The sequence below is a fragment of the Ursus arctos genome, unplaced genomic scaffold (genome assembly GCF_023065955.2).
Source record: "Ursus arctos isolate Adak ecotype North America unplaced genomic scaffold, UrsArc2.0 scaffold_18, whole genome shotgun sequence".
Lineage (NCBI taxonomy): Eukaryota > Metazoa > Chordata > Mammalia > Carnivora > Ursidae > Ursus > Ursus arctos.
In genome coordinates this window covers 53,952,118-53,967,203 of record NW_026622852.1, presented here as the reverse complement: position 1 = coordinate 53,967,203, position 15,086 = coordinate 53,952,118, and the positions used below count along the sequence as shown (strand labels likewise).

Genomic DNA, 15,086 nt, shown 5'->3' with positions numbered 1-15,086 from the left:
TCCAGTTTCTCAACATCCTTGAAGCATATTTAAATATTCTCTGACTTTTGTGTTTGTCTTTTGCATGTGTTTTTTCCGGGTGCCCAAGAGTATTCAATGCACCCTCTGGCCATTGGGCCAAAGAAAGAGAAAGACAGCTTTTGGGGGAGGGGTGGCAATGCCATTTATTTTCGAAGTTTGATATTAAATGTAGCCACCTTGCTGAGTTCGTTAATTTTACCAGTTTGTATATTTGAGTTATTGTGTGTAGTTAACTGTATCCCCTTGCAAACAGTGATGGTATTATTTCTTTCGGGTCTCGTACATGGAAGTTCCTTTTCTTGTCCCACCAGCTAGGACTTCCAACACAGTGTTGAAAGGAAGTGGTGATAGAGATTTCTTTGAATTTTGTTCCTACTTTTCAGGAAGTTTGTGGGGGAGCTGGGCGGCTCCGTGAGTTAAGCATCTGGCTTCAGCTCAGGTCATGATCTCCAGGTCATGGGGTCAAGCTCCACGCTCAGCGGGGAGCCCACTTGTCCCTCTCCCTCTGCCCCCACCAACTCATGCTCTCTCTCCCTCTCTCAAATAGATAAATAAAATCTCTTTTAACAAAAACAATGGGGCGCCTGGGTGGCACAGCGGTTAAGCGTCTGCCTTCGGCTCAGGGTGTGATCCCAGCGTTCTGGGATCGATCCCCACATCAGGCTTCTCCGCTGGGAGCCTGCCTCTTCCTCTCCCACTCCCCCTGCTTGTGTTCCCTCTCTCGCTGGCTGTCTCTCTCTGTTAAATAAATAAAAATCTTTGAAAAAATAAAATAAAAAATGAAAATAAAAGGAATTTGTTTTGCCATGTAAGTTTCTAGCTGATAAACATAAAAATCCTTGAGACACGGGATTATCCCTGATATTTGTTGTAGACATCCTAGTGCGCAGGGAGTGGCATTTGCCCGATGACTAAGGATGTTGAGCGTCTTCTCATGTGCCTTTTAGTCATTTATGTATCTTCCTTGGAGAAATTCAGATTTATGATTCGCAAATATTTACCCCCATGCTTTTAGGTTTTCACTTTCCCGACAGTATCCTTTGAGGCACAAAAGTTTTTAATTTTGGTGAAGTTCATTGTATCTGTTTTTTTCTTTTGTTGCCTGTGCTTTTGGTGTCGTATCTAAGAAACTGTCTTCTAATTCAAGATCACGAAGATAGACTCCAGTTTTCTTCCAGGAGTTTTATAGTTTTAGCTCTTGTATTTAGGTCCATGATCCACTTTGAGTTAGTTTTGAGTATGGTGTGAGGTAGGGAGACAAATTCATTCTTCTGCCTGTGAATATCCAGTTGTCCAAGCACCATTTGGTGAAAGACTGTTCTTTCCACATTGAATTTTCTTAGCAGTCTTATCAAATGGCAAGTGACCATATGACCATTGACCATGACAGCGTCTTATTTCTGGACTCTTGCTTTGATGCCATTGATTTATATGTCTGTCCTTATGCTAGTACCATCCTTTCTTGGTTCTTGTAGGTTTTCAGTAAGCTTTGAAATTGTGCATTAAGTCCTCCAACTTTTTTTCTTTTTCCTTTTCAAGGCATTCATTTTTTAAATGTACGTCTTTTAAGTCTCTTTTAGTCTATCATGCCCTGGACCAAAATTTTTTCCCTTGCACCATATTTGTTGAAGAAACAGGGTCATTTGTGGATCACCTCTCCGTGGTGTCATTTAACACGTTCTTCTGTCCCTTGTGTTTTAGTAAACCAGTGGCATGATCTGATTTAGATTTGGTTTTAGCACAAGATTTGGATGTTGGGGGTCATCCATGATCTTCACCTGGATCTTTTTTTTTTCCCCATTAGAGGTAATTTACATTTTGAAAGGGTCACTCTGATTGCTGGGGGCCAGGGGGTTGTAGTTGTGAGGGATAATCATGCAAGAAAGCCCTTGTTGCCATGCCTGGCACACAGTGACCAGTCAATAAATATTAGCTCTTATTGTTGCTGTTGTTGTTGTTGTTAGAGCTGTGTGTGGGGGACCCACGCCCTGGCCTCAGAGCCATTTTTTGGCCAGTGTTCTCCTCCATCTCCTCTGCCCCTGGAGGAGAAGTCACCAGTGTCCCAAGGCTCTGGGAGGCATGTTCAGGAATGTGGCAGCCATCTATTTGCACCTGGCTGGGCTCCTCCAGAGAAAGAAGGCTGGAACTTCTCTCACTCGGTGCTTGCACCAGACTGTAAGTGCTCTAGCCCCATGTGTTTTGCTGCCCCACCCAGGGGCCCTGTGATCTGGCATGGTCCTGGCTTCAAAGCTATGCATGGCGCTCCTCTTTCTGGATGCCTTCCCTGACTGTAGCCTAGAGGGGACCCCTCCCTTGCCCTTTCCTCTAATGTCGAACTTGTAGCTCTGCACCCGAATGGTCTGCATGGTGCTGCTGCTCCCCATCATCCCCTAAGCACAGCCCAGTGTTCAGTACACAGTAGGTGCTCAATAGATGTTGGCTGAGGAATACATTATACATAAGTCCAACAACAAGCACTGTTTCCTCACTTACACAATTACTGTGACATCCTTGAAGGTCACGCCTTTGAGTTCCCCCACGTTTCTGTGGTCCCATTATATTTACCTCCTTCCTGTACTCATTCACCTCCATTCACCTCCTGTGTTCTCTCTCTCTATCTCTCTCTGTGCCTCTGTACCCCCTCCCCACCCCAACCTTCTCAAACTTCCCTCCCTCCAACCTGCATCCCCCATCTCCCCTCCCCCCCGAACCTCATCTTCACTGTATATATTTTTTAAGATTTTATTTTTGTCGGGGCGCCTGGGTGGCACAGCGGTTAAGCGTCTGCCTTCGGCTCAGGGCGTGATCCCGGCGTTATGGGATCGAGCCCCACATCAGGCTCCTCCGCTGGGAGCCTGCTTCTTCCTCTCCCACTCCCCCTGCTTGTGTTCCCTCTCTCGCTGGCTGTCTCTATCTCTGTCAAATAAATAAATAAAATCTTAAAAAAAAAAAAAAGATTTTATTTTTGTCATCTCTACACCCAACAGGGGGCTTGAACTCACAACCCCAAGATCAAGAGCCACATGCTCTACTGATTGAGCCAGCCAAGCGCCCCTGTATTTTTTTTAAATATGCTGCATCCCCAATTCAAAAGTAATTCCTTATAGCATTGAAACCATGATGCCATCAATGGAAGTTACACCGTTATTGTATGGACTAGTAAAGTGGGGTGGGGAATGCCAATGAGACTCATGCTAGAGATTCTGAGATTCCGAGAACACGCAAGGCAAAAAAAAAAAAAAAAAAAAAAAAAGCACATATTAGAATCAATCCAATATGGTGTGCTCACCATACAAAAACTTTGGAACCACAGAAAAGCACACACATGGGGCGCCTGGCTGGCTCCATTGGAAGAGCGTGCAACTCTTGATCTCAGGGTTATGAATGAGAGCCCCACATTGGGTGTAGAGATTAAATACATTAACTTGAAAGAAAGAAAGAAAGAAAGAAAGAAAGAAAGAAAGAAAGAAAGAAAAAGAAAGACACCTGAACTTAAATCACCTATAATTCCACCACTCAGAACCTTTGTTAACATTTTGATGTATTTCCCTTCCAAACTTTTTTTTGTCTGGTCATATATGGTCGTAGAAAAATGTGCGTGTGTACAAATACGTAGTAGGGTATATTTTTTACAAAACATAATCATACTGTGCCTACAGTTCTGTAGCCCCTTTTATTGATGTCAACATATCACATTGATAAATATTCTTCTCAGATGTGATTTTCTTGGGTACCTGGGGGGTCCAGTCGGGAGACCATGCGACTCTTGATCCCAGGGTCGTGAGTTGGAGCCCCATGTGGGGCATAACGTTTACTTCAAAAGAATTATTTTTAAAAATGTGATTTTTCTCATCTATAAAATGGGCCCAGCCAGATTGTTCTGAGTTTAGCCAGACCGTCCTAAAGGGAAGGTGCCGCAGTCACGTTGGTCACGGGGCTTCGCTTGCTGTCCTTCTCCTTCCTCCCTCCCTCCCTCCTCCTCCTCCTCCTCCTCCTCCTCCTCCTCCTCCTCCTCCTCCTCCTCCTCCTCCTCCTCCTTCCCCCCCCCCCCCCACCTGCGGGACTGGTTTGAATCTGGTCGGAAGCCGGTCTGAGTCTCAGGGCACGTGGAGCCCAGGCCGGTGGGTGGGGCCGGTGAGGCCGCCGGAGTGGGGCGGGGCCGGGCGCGGAGGCGGGCTGGAGCCCGTCGCGCGCTCCGAGACTGCTGATCTGCACCTTTCCCTCGAGGGGGCGGGGGCTGTTGTCAGAAAAGAGCCCCATCGCCACCGCTCCGACCTTTTGCTCGCTCTGTCTCCAGTTCGCCATGGCCAAGCGGCTGCAGGCTCGCAGGCTGGACGGGATTGACCACAACCCATGGTGAGCTGCGCAGGGCTGGGGGAGCGTGTGGGAGGATGTACGGGACAGGAGGGGGGAGTGCGGGGGGATGAGGGCCATGGGAGTCAGGACAAAAAAGGGCCTCGGGTGTGAGGGCGGGACAGGGCTGGGGGTGCCTGGCTTTGCAGTAACTCGGCGGTACCCAGGACGGCCACCGTGCCCGGACTGTGAGATTTGAGCAGCCACAGCCTGGGAGAGGTGAGACCGGGAGCAGCAGGCTGGAGTTCGAATCTCAGCTTCCCCCCACTTGGCTGTGGCTTGGGGGCAGTGACACACCCGCTCCGAGCCTCAGCTTCCCAGCTGCAAAATGGAGCTAATTACTTCGCCCTTGAAGGGCCTTGGGAGGGTAAGGCGAAATGCTGTCTGAAAGCAATGGCCATTACCCAAGCCCCAGGCTGGGGGCTTTCCAGGGATTGTTTTATTTCCCGCTTAGTACAGAGTAAAATAAACTAAGTAAAATAAGGTAAAATACAGGCAGCTCTGCACTGGACATGTGCTGAGGTTAATTTCTTTTCTCTGTTGACTTGTTCTAAATATCAAAGAAGCGTGTGCCCATTGTAACTTCTAATACAGTGGATGCAGGGGGACGGTGTGTAAGAAAAATGTAGGGATTTTTCCTAATCCCTCCCCAACACCTTCGGCCAGCAGCATAGAGGCTTAAACTCAGAAGATCCAGAGTCACTTGCTCTCACTTGCTCTCCCGACTGAGCCTGCCGGGCACACGACATCCCTGTACTTTCAAAAAAAGTTGTTGGCTGTTGTTTTTACAAAACATGGGACCATTTTTTTCTTCTTCTTTTCTTTTTTCTTTTTCTTTTTCTTTTTTTTGTTTTAAAGAGAGAACAGAAGTGCTCACGTGGGAGGGGTGGAAGGTGGGGGGGAGGGGCGGAGGGAGAAGGATAGAGAGAATCCTAGGCAGGCTCCATGTCCAGCACAGAGCACGACGCAGGGCTCAGTCTCACGACCTGGAGAGCAGAACCTGAGCCGAAATCAAGAGTTGGATGCTCAACCGACTGAGCCACCCAGGCCCTCCCCCCACCCCATTTTTTTCTTTCAAACTCCCCTCGTGTATAGCAATTTGTGTTTTGCAAAGATCTTCCACCTGATTTCCATGGTGTTTGGGACAGACGAGCCAGGCCCCAAACCCCTATAGCGTCCAACTGCCCCCTCGACTGCCCCCTCGGTTGTATCGCCTTCCGTCCTGTCTGGGAGGGAGGCTGGGCAGCCTTGTGGGCCTTTGCAGATAAGGTAGAGTCCAGCTCAGAGGGAGGAAATGACAAGGAGGCAGGCTGGGAGAGGCAGCAAGACTCTTTCCTGACCCACAGACCTGTAGACTGTTGAACCCTACACCCCCATTATACAGAAGGGGAGACTGAGGCCAAGAGAGACCGAGTCTCATGCAAAGGCAGGGCAGGGCAGAAGGAGGCCTGGGGAGGATATACGGGACAGGAGGAGGGAGTGCGGGGGGATGAGGGCCATGGGAGTCCGGACAAAAAAGGGCCCCAGGTTCTTGCTAACCCCAGAGTGGTGGCCTGAGGATCGGGACCTAAGAGACCCAACGAAGAGGTCAGCTGGTCTCTGCGGGGCACTGGAGCCTGGTTCCCCTGTCCCAGTCACCGTGAAACATGCCCCACCTGATTTTGCGTCTCAGCTCTGCTCTCAGCAGCTACGTGACTCTGGGCAGGTCACTAGCCTCTCTGAGCCTCAGCAATTTCAGAGGTATTGTGGGGCTCTGGGGAGAAAATGACAGGTTTTAGATGGAACAGTATTATTGTTATGCAAATTCAACGCAGCCTGGGTTGACTCCTCTAACCCCAGCCAACCCGCAGCCACGCCCCAGCCTCCTCTTCCAGCCTCTCAGCCTCTCTCTGTTTCCCTGAGGACATGGCCACCAGCCAGGGCCGGAAGAGAGGTTGTTGGGGGCCACCAATGGCAGATGGAGGGGCTGGTGGGTCGCCAGGCTGTCCAGGCTCATGGTCTGGAGCATAAGCTCTAGACTCACAGGCTGGCTGGGCCATGCGCTAACTGGAGTCCTCGGGCAAATCACTGCCAGCCTCAGCTTCTCCGTCCCCATCGTGACTCAGGAATAGGACACTTGTCATATGGATGGGAAGGTTATTGAGCATGCATTTCAAACTGCAGTTTGTGAAATCCACTTAGGAAGGCTCAACAAATATTTCTAAAAAATGGAGTAGGATAGGGGCACCTGGGTGACACAGTCGGTGGGGCATCTGGCTCCCGATCTCAGCTCAGGTCTCGATCATAGGGTTGTGAGTTCAAGTCCCATGCCGGGCTCCACGCGGGGCATGGAGCCTACTTTGAAAAAGTAGGACTCGGGATTGGCACAGTGCTCGGCCCACGTAATCCCAAAGCAGGGACCGGTTTTGACCCTCGCGCCTATCTCAGGTGGGGCAGATGCTAACCATCCAGTTTTTCTGGAATGAATCCAGTGCCCTGTTCATCCTACCCTGGGAACAGGTGGAAGTCCAGGTCTGGGTGGGCTGCTGTCAACTCTCCCTTTGTTGCTCAGGGTGGAGTTTTCCAGAATGGCCAGTGAGTATGATGTCGTGAACTTGGGCCAAGGCTTCCCTGACTTCCCACCCCCAGACTTCGCAGTTCAAGCCTTTCAGCTCGCCCTCAGCAGTGACTTCATGCTCAATCAATATACCAAGGCATTTGTGAGTCTCTCAGCCTCGCCCCGGGGCCCTGGGACACAGGCCTCAAGGAGGCCCTGGGGGAGGAAGGGTCAAGCCTGTCGGAGCATCAGGCCCACATGGGTGTCAGGGTTCTGGAGCAGAGCTCAGAGAATTTAGTGTGGCTGTAGTTCAGTGTTCACTGAGTGTCTCCTCTGTTCCCTGGGATAGCTCCTGGTTGGGGAAAGACAGACAAAAAAACCATGAGCTGGGAGCTCAGGGTCCAGTAGGAAAAGCGGGGGGTGGGGGTGGGGGGAGGCAGAAAACAAAGATATTTGATATGCTGTAATAGGGGAGGATGGAGTGCTGTGGGAGCAGGAAGAAGGGAATGAAATCTGGGGAGACCAGAGAAGGCTTCCTGGAGGAGGAGACACGTAAGCTGAGTCCCGAAAGACAAGCTGCTGACTGATCTGACTCTAAATCCAAACTCTTCCTGTCAAGGTCACAGAGTAAATATTTGTCAGTCCTTGGTTTAGTAGAACAATAAATGCTTCTTAAACGTTGGTATGCATCAGAATTACCTGGGGGAAGTTTCCTCCAGTTCCAGTATCCAGAGATAACTACGACCAATAGTTTAGACTTTTAAATTTTTAACTTTTTAAAGTGCTTATATAAACACACACACACACACACACACACGCATATACCTAATATATGCGATTTGCGTTTTTTAGCACAAATGGACTCATAACTGTAATGCTCTGTAACCTGTTTATTTCACTAAACAGCATGTCATGGGCAACTTTCCATGTCAGAATAGCCTCATTCTTTTCAAGGGCCACATAGTATTCCCTTGTCTAGCTGTGCCATAATTTATTGACCCAGCCCTGCGCTGATGGGCTGGTTTGGCTATCCCACTATATAAGCAATGGCACAGTGAATATTTCTGTGTGTCTATCTTTGTACACATGTGTGAACGTTTCTCTCAGACAAATCCCTGCAAGTAAAACTAGAGAGTCCAAGGGTGTAAGCATTTAAATATGTGATGGATGTTGTCAGACTGCCTTCCAAAAAGATGTACTCAACGCCCCCACCAACACACGGGGCTCATACTCTTGCCAGCCGTGGGCATTATCAATCTTTTTAATATTGATATATTCTTACAGCAATATTTCATTGTTGCTTTTATTTGCTTTTCTTCTATTATTATCCTTTTCGTATGTGCATGGGGCATCGTCCTTTTTCTTTCAGGACCAACAACATTTTTTCGTTTGGGTCTTTATCTTCGTCTTGTTGGTTTATAACAGCTCTTTATATATTAAACATCTTACTTCTTTCTCTTAGTTTGCAATGTTTTGTCTTTTAACTTTGCTCCTGCTATATTTTGCCATGCAGAAATTTTTAATTTTTACATGATCAAGTCTGGTTGAGTGAATTCTTTAGTGAAGTTCTAGACCTTGGGGTTTCAGTCCTTTGGCTTAGCCTCCAGTGTTTTCTAAGTGTCCTCAGCAAACGAGCGTACAGATCCAACCTTCCTCTTAAAGTGGGGTGCTTCCATAAAGTCCTGTTCCTGCACCTCAGCTGTGCATGACCTTGAGCAAGCCATTTCCTGTCTGTGGGTCTCTGTTTTTCTATCTGTCAAATGGCGGGGGTCAAATAATACGTGTCTCGCAAGGCTGCTGGGATAAGCAGGTGCATGGATGTGCTCCTTAAACTGAGAGGGAGGGGGTTAAATCGTGGAGCTGCCACTGCTGCGGGGCTCCTTCCTACTGTGCTCCACGAAGGCTTGCACTCTGTCTGGTTCTCTGCCAGATTCTAGCCCTGGGTGTTGGGCCTGCACAGAACAGGCTCGATGGCCAGCGCTGGTGGAGGACATGAAAGGACTCCCCCTACAGGAGCCCACTTTGCCTCAGGCCTGCTGCTGGAAAGTGCTAGAAGTGCCTGGACACAGCTGAGCAGGAGGCTGGGCCCCAGCTGAGCCAGGCGGCTAACCGCTGCTGTCTTGGCAGGGTTACCCACCCCTGACAGAGATCCTGGCAAGTTTCTTTGGGAAGCTGCTGGGACAGGAGATAGACCCGCTCAAGAATGTGCTGGTGACTGTGGGTGCCTATGGGGCCCTGTTCACAGCCTTCCAGGCCCTGGTGGACGAAGGAGATGAGGTGAGTGAGCAAGGCTCGGGCTGGGTAAGGATGAGGGGCAAGGGGTGATACTGACCCCATCTAATCGGATCCTTTTGCCAGGTCATCATCATAGAGCCCTTTTTTGACTGTTATGAACCCATGACATTGATGGCAGGGGGTCGCCCTGTGTTTGTGACCCTGAAGCTGGTGAGGATGCTGGTTGGGGTGTGGGTAGGCAGAAGGGGTCCAAGGAATGTGTTGTGTTGGCCCCTGGGAGATGGGAAAGAAGGGAGGAAGGAAAGGAGACCGGTTTCTCCAGAATGGGGAGGGGTATCCGGAGCCCCAGAGGAAAGAGAGTGGGGACAGATGACAGTGAAGGAGGACCAAATCCTTGGAGCTGAATGTCAGGTGGGTAATTAATTGCTGCCCCCTTCCACCTCCTCTTTCAGAGCCCCACCCAGGATGGGGAACTGGATTCTGCCAGCAACTGGCAGCTGGACCCCACAGAGCTGGCCAGCAAGTTTACCTCTCGTACCAAAGCCCTAGTCCTCAACACACCCAACAACCCCTTGGGAAAGGTACCTGAGAGACCTCCTCCGAGGGACCCCTCCAGATTGGGTTCAAGTCCTTGCTGTGTTGGGCCTCAGTTTCGTCATCTGCGAAGTGGGAGGGCAACTTGTAATGACCTCTGAGGACCAAGGCTCCCCAAGGTCCCAGGGACAGGGGCAGGAATCCCCTTGGAAGGTGTAAGTGCTGGTTGGTGGAGCAGGCTAGGGGCTTCCATGACCCCGGAGACCCTGGGAATGGTGACCCCACCTCTCGCTGTTTCTTCTCATGTGTAAAATGGGAACACGACAGAACTGAGGTCGAGGAAAATCCAGTTGCCCAGCTGGGTGTCTCTGCCCTCATATGACCCCTGCACTTACAACACCGTAAGTGGGGAGCCCCACACCCAGCAATTGTGCGACACCAGCTGGGGTAGCATCAGATCCCACAGGTTAGGGCCCACCCTTCAGATGCCCGTCCAGCTGGTCACCGGTGCTTCTGACCGATGGGCTGTAAATTTGAGGTTCCCACCACGCCCTCCTCGGATCCTATTAATTTGCTGGCGCAGCTCACAGAACTCAGGGAAACACTCAGGCTTAATAGTTTATTAAAGGAGTTGGGCAAGGATGCAGATGAGAAAGCAGACATCAGCCAGGTGAAGAGATACACAGAGCGAGGTGTAGGAGGATCCCGAGGAGCTGGGGTGCGTCACCTCCCAGGATATGACTGTGCTTACCAATCTGGAAGTGCTCCAAACACTGTGCTCTTGGGATTTTATGGAGGTCTCCTTACATAGGCATCATTAATTATTATAATTTTTTAAAGATTTTATGTATGTATTTGAGAGAAAGAGACAGAGGGTGCGCATAAGCCGGGGGAGGGGCAGAGGGAGAGGGAGAAGCAGACTCCCCACTGAGCAGGGAGCCCGACACTGGGCTCCATCCCAGGACCCTGGGATCATGACCTGAACTGAAGGCAGAGGCTTCACCGACTGAGCCCCCCAGTGCCCTGTGATTAATTATTATTAACCCCATTTCCAGCCCCTCTGCTCTCTGTAGGATGGAGGTGGGACTGAAAATTCCAAGCTACTAATCATGGCTTGGTCTTTCTGGTGACCAGCCCCGGTCCTGGAGCTACCCACGTGCCCACCCAGAGTCACCTCGTTAGAACAAAAAATGCTTCTAGTGCTCTTTTTGCTTAGGAATTTACGAGGGCTTTAGGAGCCCCGAGTCGGGGGTCAAAGACCGAATATTAGACCAAGAGATGCTCCTAGTGCTTCTGTCACTGAGACATTTATGAGGGCTTTAGGAGCGCTGCCTGCAACGGGGCAGAGACCAATATGTATATTTTCTGTTAGTTCAGAGCAGACCTCCCAGGGTCAGTGTCGCAAGGGATTCAATAGGATGAGATGGAAAAGCCCTTTGCAGCGAACTCGGTGGTGTCCGTTCATCTCTGTGAGCAGGTTTCTCTGTTTGGGGGTGGTCCCCACAGGTGTTCTCCAAGGCAGAGCTGGAGCTGGTGGCCAGCCTGTGCCAGCAGCATGACGTGATATGCATTAGCGACGAGGTCTACCAGTGGCTGGTGTACGACGGGCACCAGCACATCAGCATCGGTGAGCCACGCCGGCCGGGGGGCCTCCAGTCCCCTGCACACTTGTGGCGGGGCCCCGAGCCCAGTCTGGGAGTTGGCGCAGGCCCCGGGTTTAGGTCCCGTGGGTCGGGAGCCACGCAGGTCGTGTGACCCGGGGCAGTGGCTTCACCTCTCTGAGAGCGGGAGAGCACAGCGCCACTGCCTCCCGGGGTTGCCGTGAACGGGAGCTGAAATGAGCCCTGTAAATAGCTTAGCACAGAGCAGGGTCCGGGGTGTCGAGAGCCCGAGTGCGCGCGGGGGGTCCGGCCACCACCCCTCCCCTGCCCCTCACCCCCATCTCAGCAGCGACTCTCTTTGGCCTTGGGCAGCCAGCCTCCCGGGCATGTGGGAACGCACCCTGACCATCGGCAGCGCTGGCAAGAGCTTTAGCGCCACTGGCTGGAAGGTGAGTGGGCGAGGATCGGGTCGACGCCTCCCCCCATGATCCGGGGCGGGGGATGAACGCGCTGAATGCGCCGAAGGGCCTCACCCCCTCCCTGCGTTTCTGGTCCAGGTGGGCTGGGCCCTGGGCCCGGACCGGCTCCTGAAACACCTGCGCACGGTACACCAGAACACGATCTACCACTGTCCCACGCAGGGCCAGGTGAGCAGAGCTGGGTGAGCCGGCCGTGGGCGGGGGGGGGGGGGGGGGGCAGCCGCGGAGCCCCGGGCCTGATCAGCCCACCCCTGCGTGCGCACCCGCCCTCCGCAGGCCGCCGTGGCGCAGAGCTTCCAGCACGAGCAAGCGCGCTTCGGCCAGGCCAGCAGCTACTTCGTGCAGCTGCCAGAAGCCGTGCAGCGCTCCCCGCGACCACATGGTTCGCAGCCTGCAGTCGGTGGGCCTGAGGCCCGTGATCCCCCAGGGCAGCTACTTCCTCATCGCAGACATCTCAGACTTCAGTGAGTGCGACTGGCCAGGCTGGGCCCGCGGCGGGGTGGGGGGGGGGGGGGGAGGCGCTGGAGGGGCGGGGGCTGGAGGCAGCCCAGGGCTCAGCGTGGCTTCCGTCCCCCAGAGAGCAAGATGCCTGACTTGCCAGGCGATGCGGAGGAGCCCTACGACAGCCGCTTCGTCAAGTGGATGATCAGGAACAAGGTGGGCGGGGCTCGGCCAGGGCCCCGTGGGTGCTTTTAGAGGCCGGGCCCCCAATCCAGCCCAGCTTCTGCCATCAGCCCTAGTACGGGGGTGCATCCCTGTCTGGAATTTGCAAAAAGATGCTGTGCGGGCGTCCCGGGGCCTGGGCCATCTCGTCTATGCATCCAGCTCATCAGGCTCAGAATTCTGACCCTAAGGCTGATTTCTTCTCTGGCTTTGCCCTGACCGGCCACGTGCCAAACCCCCCCCCCCCCCCCCCCCCCCCCCCCGGCAGCCTCCACCTCCCCACCTCCCCACCTCCCCACCTCCCCACCTCCCACCTCCCCTCTGTACACAGGGAGGGACTAGGAACCATGCTCTGCCGTTCTTTTCCTCTGACCTTGACCCAGCACTGGGAGGTGCTGCAGGAAGCTAACCTTCCCTGCCCGGCCCATCGTGGGAAGCTCTCTGTCCCCCAGCGCCAAGGCCTGCCATGCTGTGGGGTGGCGTTGACACGTGGGCTTCCTCCTCCCCAGGGCCTGGCGGCCATCCCAGCCTCCATCTTCTACAGCATGCCACATCGGAAGCACTTTGACCACTATGTCCGGTTCTGTTTTGTGAAGGTAAAGGACAGGGGGCTGGAGGGGAGAGAGGGCCTCCTCAAGCTCCCCGTGGCCCCCTGGTGCTGCGGGGAGAGGGGTAGGACCGATCGGTGTTGGTGCAGGATGAGTCCACGCTCCAGGCCATGGACGAGAAGCTGCAGAGATGGAAGACTGAGCTCAGGCCCTGACGTCGCCGTTCGGCCCGGCCCCACCTGGCTCCTGCGTGCCCTTTGTCCGGGTGTCAGCCCTTCCCAGGTTGGCCGTACATGGAGCTGGGGGGCCCCCTTCTCTGCGACACAGGATGTCCCTGGGGAAGAGCCCTCCTTCGTGGTCTTGGTGGATTCAGGAGCGCTTCCCACAGTACCTGTAGTTGTGTCACGGTGGTGCGGTGGGCCTGACCTGGGCCTCCCCCTGCTCCTCGCTAGGCTGGGTCATAGAGTCTTGGGTCCCCTCTGTGTTCTCCCCAGATTTACCTCTTGACTCAAAGGACAGAGTCCAGCAGTGTACTGGCCTTGAGCCCCAGCCCTGCCCCGGCCCCAGCCCTGCCCCGGCCCCAGCCCAGGCTGCGGGATCCCTCCCTCTCCTTATCTGCTTAGATAACCTTGGGAAGTGGTCTTTCGGCTTGAGTCCTCAAGCCAGTACTTGGCACCCATAATAAAGTCTTAAGTTATTTAGACCCTTATTGGCTGCTTCTCTCTGCTTCGCACGGTGGTGCTGATCGCTGATGGGGACTGGGACGGAGCGGAAGGCACCTCACTGAAACTTAGATCCCAGCCCCTCTTTGTACAAATGTGTTTCGTGGAGTAAAACTGAGGCCCAAAGCAGGGCTGGGACTGGGGACTTGTTCGAAGTCACGGTTAGTGGTAAAACCAGGCCTAGAACCCAGGGCTCAGATGAGGGGGTTGTGCCTGTGGCACGTGTGCGTGTGCGGCCTCCGTGGAGTGTCTCACAGGGAAACACAGGGGTCAGAGTGCAGCCCAGGGGGGCCACGGAGTTTAGGCAGAAGGGGAAGAAAGGAGCTCATTTAATTGTGCACCCCCCCCCCCGTGTCAGGGGCTTAGATGCCCACCATCTCCTGAAACAAGCCTCTGAGGGGCGCCTGGGTGGCTCAGTCATTAAGCATCTGCCTTCGGCTCAGGTCATGATCCCGGGGTCCTGGGATCCAGCCCCGCATCAGGCTCCCTGCTCAGCGGGAAGCCTGCATCTCCCTCTCCCACTCCCCCTGCTGGTGTTCCCTCTCTTGCTGTGTCTCTCTCTGTCCAATAAATAAATAAAATCTTAAAAAAAAAAAAAAAACCAAGCCTCTGAGATGGGAGTTACTGTCTGTATTTTACAAGTGAGGACGCCACTTTGGAGGTGATGTGACTTGCCCAAAGCCATCGGGCTGGCAAAGGGAGAAGCAGCTTTGTTCCCAGGGGTGAGTGTCTCCCTGGAAAACCACAGTAGCTCCTGAATTCATTCGGAAGGTGGTGCTGGGGACTTGAGGTGGCCTTACATTGCCGGCCCATGTGTTTGCTCATACGATACATTTAACTGGGGGAGCTGATGGGAACATATGATATAATAAAATGTATTTAGTCTTTGTCCCTGGTTCTTGGCACAGAGCTCCTAAAACCCTTATAATTCCGTAGGAGATAGGACTGTCTTTTGTTTTTGTCTTTTGTTTTTTCCTTTTTAGAGATTTTATTTATTTGAGAGAGAGAGAGACAGAGAGAGATGAACAGGGGGTGGGGAGAGGGAGAAACAGGCTCCCCGGAGTAGAGAGCCAAGAGCAGGGTTTGATCCCAGGACCCTGGGATCATGACCCAAGCCAAAGGCACACACTTAACCGACTGAGCCACCTAGGCGCCCCTAGGACTGTCTTTTGTATTCACAATAAGCCCCTTTGAGTATGTCATTAGAGGGTCAGAGCTTTCAGTCCCAACCCCAGGCCTGATGGAGGGAAGAGGGACCAAATAGTGAGTTCAGTCACTTCCCTTGGCCAATGCTTTAAGCAATCATACATATGGAATAAAACCCCACCTAAAAAAACCCTGAATCAGTGAGGCTCGAGGAGCTTCTGGGTAGGCGAACACATTGACGCGCTGGC

General features: G+C 52.7%; 1 protein-coding gene across 1 annotated transcript in view; it reads left to right on the top strand.

The window, feature by feature from the left end:
• The window catches only part of KYAT1 (kynurenine aminotransferase 1), a 34,918-nt gene extending 21,239 nt beyond the window's left edge, over window positions 1-13,679 (top strand). Inside the window, 13 exon segments of the mRNA XM_048223210.2 lie at window positions 4,319-4,377; window positions 6,926-7,073; window positions 9,038-9,187; window positions 9,269-9,355; window positions 9,598-9,726; window positions 11,186-11,306; window positions 11,653-11,729; window positions 11,838-11,927; window positions 12,036-12,128; window positions 12,130-12,223; window positions 12,337-12,416; window positions 12,932-13,018; window positions 13,120-13,679. Of these exon segments, the coding sequence (XP_048079167.1) occupies window positions 4,319-4,377; window positions 6,926-7,073; window positions 9,038-9,187; window positions 9,269-9,355; window positions 9,598-9,726; window positions 11,186-11,306; window positions 11,653-11,729; window positions 11,838-11,927; window positions 12,036-12,128; window positions 12,130-12,223; window positions 12,337-12,416; window positions 12,932-13,018; window positions 13,120-13,185 (1,281 nt within the window). The 3' untranslated portion in view covers window positions 13,186-13,679.
• The last annotated feature ends 1,407 nt before the right edge of the window (window positions 13,680-15,086 follow it).